Source organism: Peromyscus eremicus, chromosome 12 (genome assembly GCF_949786415.1).
Source record: "Peromyscus eremicus chromosome 12, PerEre_H2_v1, whole genome shotgun sequence".
NCBI lineage: Eukaryota > Metazoa > Chordata > Mammalia > Rodentia > Cricetidae > Peromyscus > Peromyscus eremicus.
In genome coordinates this window covers 76,159,824-76,168,880 of record NC_081428.1, presented here as the reverse complement: position 1 = coordinate 76,168,880, position 9,057 = coordinate 76,159,824, and the positions used below count along the sequence as shown (strand labels likewise).

General features: G+C 40.9%; 1 protein-coding gene across 1 annotated transcript in view; it reads right to left on the bottom strand.

Moving 5' to 3' along the window:
• Window positions 1-589: 589 nt before the first annotated feature.
• Prkdc (protein kinase, DNA-activated, catalytic subunit) overlaps window positions 590-9,057 on the bottom strand; it is a 221,554-nt gene continuing 213,086 nt past the window's right edge. The window contains exons 84-86 of the mRNA XM_059277873.1: window positions 8,819-9,007; window positions 7,698-7,837; window positions 590-2,049 (exon numbers count right to left, since the gene is read on the bottom strand). Of these exons, the coding sequence (XP_059133856.1) occupies window positions 1,845-2,049; window positions 7,698-7,837; window positions 8,819-9,007 (534 nt within the window). The 3' untranslated portion in view covers window positions 590-1,844. The remainder of the gene's footprint in view (window positions 2,050-7,697; window positions 7,838-8,818; window positions 9,008-9,057) is intronic.

The following is a 9,057-nucleotide window of genomic DNA, read 5'->3' as shown; positions in this document are numbered from 1 at the left end:
CATAATTAAGAAAGAGAAATTTCCCATGATAAAAGAAGGCTAAAGTAACCAATGTTCACCAAGTGAGCCCTACAGAGAATACTAAAGAGAAGAATACATGTATTTATGAGACTTCAGGGAAAAACAATGGTTAGGTCAGTGGTTAAACAAAGGAGGACTAAGAAAAAATGACTCAAAATTAACAAAATGTCAGGAATCAATATACATCTTTCAATAAAAATTTTGACTATCAATGATCCCAACTGCTCACTCAAAAGAGTCAGGCTAGTAAACTGGATTAGAAAAGAGAATTCAGCTGGTTATAGTGGCATACACCATTAATACCAGCACTTGGGAAGCAGAAGCAGGCAGATCTCTGTGCTCAAGGGCAGCCTGATATCTGCCTATCTGTCTGTCTGTATCCATGTATCCATGTATCTATCTATCTATCTATCTATCTATCTATCTATCTATCTATCTATATTCCAGGATCGATCTATCTATCTATCTATCTATCTATCTATCTATCTATCTATCTTCCAGGACAATCAGGGCTATGTAGAAAGACCATGTCTCAAAAAACAAAACAAACAAACAACAACAAAAAAACCAGAATTCATCATTTATTGCCTCCAAGAAACACATCCCATCATTAAAGGTAGACATTATTCTAGGGTGAAAGGCTGAGCAAAGGTATTCCAGGCTAAGCAGGAGTTGAAGCTAAATAGAATTAAACCAAACCTTATCAGAAGAGATAAAGAAGGTCACTTTATACTGATATCAAGAACAGATATGTACACAATTTGGGTGTACCCAATTTCATAAAACAAATGCTATTTTAGACATAAAGCTAGATTGATCCTAACACAAAAACAGTAGATGATTCCAGTAACACATTTACATCAAGGAACAGGGTATCCAGAGAGAGAGAGAGAGAGAGAGAGAGAGAGAGAGAGAGAGAGAGAGAGAGAGAGAAAGAGAGAGAGAGAGAGAGAAAACACTGGAGGATACACATTCTTCTCAATAGCTTACAAAATTTAGTCACATAAACAAAGCAAATATCAACAAATACAAGAAATTGAAACAACTCTTTGTATTTTACTTGACCACAATGGGCTAAAGCTAAGTATTGACAGCAATAAAAACAGAAAATACAAAGTCATAGAAATTGAATAATACATTATAGAATGATACACTGACCAATGGAGAAACAAAACACATGGCAAGATCTATGGGATGTGTGCGCACACACACCCACACCCACACCCACACCAGAGATGGGCTGGAGTGATGCCTCAACAGGTTAAGGCGTTTGCTGCCAAGCCTAATGACCTGAGTTCGAGCCCTGGGACCTACATACTGGAAGGAGACAATCAATTTCCAAAGGTTTTCCCCTGACTTCCACACATGCACCATGGTGCACAAAAACCTATCACACCCAACAACAGTAGATAGGGAGAAATGATCAAGATCAGAGCAGAAATTAATGAAATAGAAACAAAAGAAAAAATACAAAGAAATCAATAAAACGAACAGTTGCTACTTTGGAAAGAGGAAAAACTATATTTTTATTTTTAAATTTGTTTGTGTATATGTATGTGTGGGTAAATGCAAGGCATGTCACATGTTTGGAGGCTAAAGGACAACTTGCAGAAGTTGCTTCTCTCCTTCTACCATGTGTGTTCCAGGGATTGAAGTTAGGTCATTAATATTGGCAGCAAGTGCTTTTACCCAGAGAGCCATCTCCTTAGCACTACAAAGTAGATTTCTTTTCTTTGGTGCTTCAGTAATATCCTGCTGTCAGTGAAGGTCTAGGAGATTCCCTCAGTGATGGAATGCTTTACAGCTGGTGACTCTCATAGACTTTACATCCAAGGCTCCCATCCTCCCCAAGTCCTGCCAAGGATATTGGGGTCTGTCGCCTGGTCCACCAAGCACTTCACTTGAGTCTCTTCTGAAAGTCCACTCTCTGGCTCTTGTGCACGAATGTTGTGGTCTTTGTTTCCTCGAGCTACAGCTGTATAACTTCGAAAGGCAGGTGACTCTTCATGGCCTAGACATAACTCGTCACTGGAAAAAGTATTGAACAAACATGAAAACACAGAGAAAAATAATTTTTCCCCTTTGACTTGCATTCCTTTACAAACATTCTATCATTTTTTATACATTTATACATTATTTTCTTCCTGTCACTCAAAACTTTGAATTCAAAGTTTGGGTTGGTGTGGTGGCCCACTGAGGCTTCCTAGTGAGACCTTAAGATCAGAGAATCTGAGCCTGCTTTAGCCAGCAGGGCTGCATAGTAGGACAATTTGGACACAGGCATGTTTACCAGGTGTTTGGAAGGGTCTACACTTGGCTGTGAGGTGTGCTTTGATCTTGAAAGGGGGAGGTCTTTTACCTCTCCCCTTAGCATATTATAAAAATGCCCTCTGGGCAGCTGTGACCCAGGGCCTTCCCAAAGCTATCCTGTGTCTCTGTCTTTCTCCTCGTCATCTAGGTCTATCTTTCTACCCAATATTTCCTCATTCTTCTCTCCTCCACCCAAGAACCCCTTGAAAGGTTGGAGCTGGACACTGGCAGACTCCCACATATGGCACCAGAACGTGGGACTTAGTTACGGAGGATAAAAGAGCAGGAACATTGCAGGTTAAGTGGGTATGCTCAGAATTGAGTGAGGTGAAATTCTTTTCTTCAGAAGTAAAATTGTAAAGCAAGTAGTTCAAGTTAGGCTGCAGCAAGTATCTCTCTCTGTTTCTCTCTATTTACTAAGTTAGGTTAAAAGTTGTAAAAAAAAGTTTTGGAAAAGGTTGAGAAATATAGGCTTTATGTACAGGGATTTTGTGAAGGCTTAGATATATTGGAGTAGAGTAGGTTTTCCCCAGCATGGGACCTGGGACACAGAAAGCAGCACTTGGGACTGAGTAGCTACTGCAGACCTGGCAGTGCGAGAGTGGCTTCAGAAGCCCCCACCACAAGCAGTAGCAGCATCAGCATCAGCATCAGCAGTGAGAGCAGTGATTGCCCCAGGCAGGCATCAACAGATGAGACTCGAGGGGCTTCATCACAGCACAGGTAGCAGATGCCGAGAGCCAGCACAAGTAGCAGGGTTCTATGTGCTTTCTGCCATAAATAAGCCATGGTTCGGAGAACATGGCTTGAGGCTACAATCAACCTTGACGATCCTAGAAGATAAGCCATGTAGCTGGAGAATTTCTCACCAGCTCCCACCAAGTCCCGCCAGTCCCAGAGCCCACTTATAAAATAAACACACAGACTCTTACATTATTTAAACTGCTTGGCCATTAGCTCAGGCCTATCATTGTCTAGCTCTTACTCTTATATTTAGCCCATTTTTATTAATCTATACTTTGCCACGTGGCTCGTGGCTTATTGGTACCTTACATCTTCCTTGTCCTGGCAGCGGCTCCAGGCAATCTCCCCCTTCCCTTCTTGTTTCCTCAATTCTCCTCTCTGTTAGTCCTGCCTATACTTCCTGTCTGGCTATTGGCCAATCAGTGTTTGTTTATACAGAGCGATATCCACAGCACTGTAAAGGCAAATGGTGAGCAGTGGAAGTGCTGTGGAGATGAGGCTGCTGCCCCAGATGAGAAGTGGCATTGGTGGCTCGAGCAGAGGTGGCAGCAGCTAGAAGAGCAGCTGAGACATGCCCCTGTGTGGAAAGGCAGGCACGGGAACTGCTGTGGTCAGGCAGAGCCACGCTTCAGGTTGAACTGTGGATATGTGTTGGAAGCCAGGAGCAGCCTGAGATCCCAGTGGCAGGGTGTGGCTCGAGCCATGGAGCTGCCCTGGGGACAGCATTCAGCCATGCAAGCAGGGCAGCATGTGGAGGAACCCCGGCAAAGTGGGTAATGGAGCCGGGGTGCAGCAGCTATGAATGGCTGAGGTTGGGTTTACTCCTGGAGTTGGGGTGCTAAACGAGAGCTGTGGCTCATAGCAGCAGGGTGGCACTTTGAGGCTGAATGGCTCAAGGTGACTGAAAGCCTTTGGGCCCAGGACACAGGGGTCTTAGGACTTGTGTGAAGAGGTGACCAGGATTGTAAAAGCCAAAATGGGACAGAGTTAGCAGCTAAACATGCATGGCTCCTTTAAGAGATGGCTTTCTGATTCATGCTGTCTGCAAGGAGAACTTGTTTAAGACAACTCTGCAGTGGCTCAGTTACTGTGACAGCCACCTTCACCCTGGGGCAAAGCTGCCTAGAGGAAGGCTACCATAAAATGCTGCTGTAACTGAAAGTAAAGTTTCAGAGACTCTTGTTTGAACTGAGTTGTTGCATGCAAGTTTTTGGTTGTGGGTTTCTGCGTATTTGGAACTTTAAGACTGATATCAGAACTAGCTTTTTGAATTTTTCAGACTTAAGAAATGGGGTGGAGAGGAGTGGTTCAATTGCAATGGGACAATTTTGAATTCACTTATGTATATATACTCTATTTAAACTGTGGTGACCCTCAAACTTTGTGTAGAAATGGAACTGATTTTGTGTAGAAATAGAGAAGTTTGGTTTTTTTTCTACCCAGGCTCACGATGCAGCTTAAAAAATCATAGGGAAAAGGGGGAATTAATATTCCTCAGTCTCTTTAATTTTTTCAAAAAATACTTTCTTGTTCTCTGTATGGATTGTTAACTTAGGTTAATGTACCCTATGTTTTATATAGTTTTATTAAGAGATTGCTTTTGGATGCTAAAGTTTATGAAGTGTAAATAGTCTTATTAAGAAATTGCTTTTGAATGTTTGCTAAAGTTTGTAAAGTGTAAATAGTTCTATTGAGAATTTGCTTTTGGATGTAAGTTTGTGAGAACTGTAATTGTGTATAGTAATATTCATGTTAGAATTATAATGCTAACCTGTTAATGTTAATGGTGATGCTAAGGAGTCTTTAGATTTGATGCTGCTGCATCAGGAGTTTATTGATTTAAAAAAGGGCTTGGTGCAGCTAAGTCTGCTGTAGCCATCAAAAAGGCCATTCCATCGTTATCATCCTCTACTCCTTTACTAGGAGGTATAAGCAGCCATAAGGAGCAGGAGTATTGTTATAATTATTCCAGCTATTCCCAAGCACTTAGTGGAAAAGCAGCTTCAAAGCTGCATAGAGTTAAAGCTCTGCACCCCCCACCCCCCACCCCCCACCAGAGAGGGGTAGTCAGAGACGGGTAAGTCCTTCTTGCTGTCAACCTAAGACAGAGTGCACTTAGGGGAAAGTGTATCTTGAAGACGGATAAGACAATCTGGTGGAAGACGGTGACCTAAGATAGGCATACTCCATCTGAGAGGTCTGAGGGACCCATTATATTATTAAGAGAGAACTGTGGTGGCCCACAGAGGCTTCCTAGTGAGACCTCACTCAAGGTCAGAGAATCTGAGCTTGCTTTACCCAGCAGGGCTGCACAGTAGGATGATTGGGCCATAGGTGTGTTTACCAGGTGTTTGGAAGGATCTATATTTGGCTGTGTAGTGTGGTTTGATCTTGCAAGGGGAGGTCTTTTCCCTTTCCCTTTGGCATATTATAAAAAGCCCTTTTGAATAAAGCTCTGAGAGCCTGGGTATTGACCCAGGGCCCTCCTGAAGCTATCCTGTGTCTTTGTCTTTCTCCTATTTGTCTATGTCTATCTTTCTACCTAATATTTCCTCATTCCTCTCTCCTCCACCCAAGAAGTCTTTGAAAAGTGGGAGCAGGTCTCCTACAGACTCCCACAGGTGGGTAGGAAAATAAAACATGAATAATACAATTATTAACATTTGCTTGGAAATTTTTGTTCAGATATAAGCTTTCATTTTTCTAGGGTAGACACTTAGACGTGGAACTGCTAGGTATAATGGTAGCTCTTTATTTAGCTTCTTGTGGAGCTACCAGGCTGTTTATCACAGCAACTGCACTATTTTGCATGCCCACCATGAATGTAATTTTCCACATCCTGCTCACACTTCTCATATTTCTTCTGAAAGCTGTCATTACACACAGATTAAGATGCAGAACTTAATTTGCATTTCCTTAATGACTCTTCATGTAATTAGTAGCCATTTGTACATCTTTAGAGAAATGTCTGATTCCTTTGACCATCTTTTAAAATTGGGTTGTCTTTATATTATCAATTTTCTTTTTCTTTTTTTCTGTTTTTTTTTTTTTTATTTGTTTTGTTTTGTTTTTTGAGACAGGGCTTCTCTGTACAGTTTCAGTGTCTGTCCTGGGTCTTGCTCTGAGACCAGGCTGTCCTCAAACTTGCAGAGATCCGCTTGGCTCTGCCTCCTGAGTGCTGGGATTAAAGGTGCATGCCACTGCCACCCAGCCATCAATTTTCTTTTTTTTTAATGATTTTATCTATTGGTTTTTATTTTATTAAAGATTTTTCTTTGAGAGAAAGTCACTTTGTGTTGAGGTTGGACTCAAACTTGATATGTAGCTAATGCTAATTTCTACCTCCCACATGCTGGATTTATAGGTTTGTACCACCACACTGGACTTTAAAAAATTATTTTAGAGATTTGTCTGTGCTTGTGGGTGCCTCTAGGGGCCAGAAGGGGCATCAGATCCTCTGGAAGTAGAGTTACAGATGATTGTGGGTGCTGGAAACCAAATACTAGGTCCTTTGCAAGAGCAAAAAAAAAATGCTCTTAACTTCTGAGCTGTCTCTCTAGACCCACTAGTTAAAAAAACAAAACAAAACAAAACAAAACACCAAGCTATTTATATAACTTGTCTCTCTGTGTGCTTATTAACTTCCATGGAGCTGAAGTTACAGGTGGTCATGAGCCACTCAATGTGGGTACTTAGAACTGAATTTGAATCCTCTGGAAAAGCAGCAGGCACTCTTATTGGTGAGTTATTTCTCCAATTATTACTTTTTCTTTTTAAATAGCTCTGGGAATAGAACCCAGGCCTCATGCTTGCCAGGTGACCACACTAATCCCCAGTTACTTTTCTACTCCTCCTACATTATTGGTTGCATCCTGTAAAGCACAGCTCTGAATTTTGAAGTTCAGTTTGTCTACCTTGTTCTTGCTCATGCTTCTGGTGTCACACCTCGCAATGTTAAGTGTCACAGCCAAATTAAATCATGAAGATCTGTTTAATTTTTTTCTAAGTGTTTTACCGTCAAGTCTGATACACTTTGAACTAATTTTTTCAAGTAAGGTGAGACAGGGTTCTAACTTCATTCTCTTGCTAACACCAATCACTGTATAGACCTGGTGCTCTTGTCAAAAATGAAGTCAATTACAGAATGTATCTTAATACTGCTTAGAACTGAAGTTTACATTTCTTACTTCCTAGGAATAATAAATACCTATACATTTCTATTTGCTCTAGATTTCAATTAAAAAAATTTAAAAAGCCAATACAGCTTAGAATACTATCTGAGAAGCCCACATGGTGTTCTTCAAAATGAGACAGATACTAGTGCTCATCAGGACCAAACAGGTCAAATGCCCTAAAAAATACAAAGGCAAATATACATTCCAAGCCTCCTCATATTGTGGCTGCTCTTGGTTCTCGTATTGGTGCTGACTGTACAGAAGTATATGTCAGATGACACAGGAGTGAGCCACATTCCTTCCAGGCCTGGGTTTGGAGTGGTAAGCCTCCCTAAGATGCACTTTCCCCATGTGAACAGTGGAGACTGTCACACTGCTCTCACATGTCTGAAGTGCTTAGCACTTCTGAACATGTACTGATCCTGTGTTCACAATCAACAGTCTTACCAAGTTATAACTGCTGGGTTGGCCCCTGCTAACTTTCTCTTAGCATAGTGAATTTTCTGCTGAGGATACCAATTCTTTTCATTTATATTTACTTCTCGAATCCATGAGCCTCCTTTTTTCAGCATTTTCTGCTCAAAACCCTAAAGGGAAAGAACATAATTTTCTCTACTCATTATAATAGTATATACAATTACATTCAAAAACATTAAATCAAATAATGATCCTAAAACAAAGATCTACTGCTGGGAACAGCTCTATAGCTTTCTAGACAGATCCTGGCGTGGTATATATCACCACGACCATGTGACGCAGAGAGGTGAGACGGAGTCTCCATATAAATGAATGAGCTCTACTGGGTTTAATGATTTGGGGGCATATTCTGGATAACCTCTCATTCAACAGCACTATCTGCTATCTGTTCCTATAATTAGGAAATAATTTACATGGAATGATTTTCTAATTCAAAAGTTTTTGTTGGGGGCTGGAGAGATGATCTAAGTACTAAGAGTGCTTGATGCTCTTAAAGAGGACCAGGGTTCACTTCCCAAAAACCACACAGTAGTTTACAACCCACTGTAATTACAGGTCCAGGGGCTCTAACACCCTCTTCTGGTTTCTGTAGGCACTGCATGCATATGGTGCATTTACATACATGCAAGCAAAGTATTCACAAAAAACTAAATATTTCTGTAAAAAGTTCTAGCTTGGGAGGAGGATGGCTGTAATTCCAGAAATCAAGAGGTTGAGGCAAGAATCCCACGAGTTCCAGTACAGCCTGGGCTATGTGGTGAGTTCTAGGCTAGCCTGGGCTACAGAGTAAGACCCTGTTTATAATTATGACAACAACAACAACAACAACAACAACAACAACAACAAAAAGTTGTACGTGAAGAGAGAACTCAGACTTACTGTTATCAATGGGTCCATATTGTCACCCCCCCCCAGTTAGTATCAAATAACATAGTAGTTAAGTTTTCTTCAAATAACTGTTTGTTTTTTATCTGATTTTTAGGTTTTGAGAAATGTAATCAAGATAATGTAAATATTTCAGTAAATACAACTTGATGCATTTTCATCATACAAAGGAAACATGGGTGTGTCTATACAAAACCAAAATGTACCTTCCAATCAAAGGAGGGCTCCTTCACAAAAACTTCCATGGTATCAGTGAGCAGACCTGCACATGAGCGGAAAGCCCTCAGTGCGTGCACCATGACAGCACACACAAGACCCGTTTCTTTCATTGGCAACATGAGATTGACAAATTGGCGGGTTAGACGAAAAGGTATCAACTCAGGGACTGGAAGAAACTAAACAAGAGAAAAAAAGTATATTTAAGTAATATGCTGTGCTCAGTAGT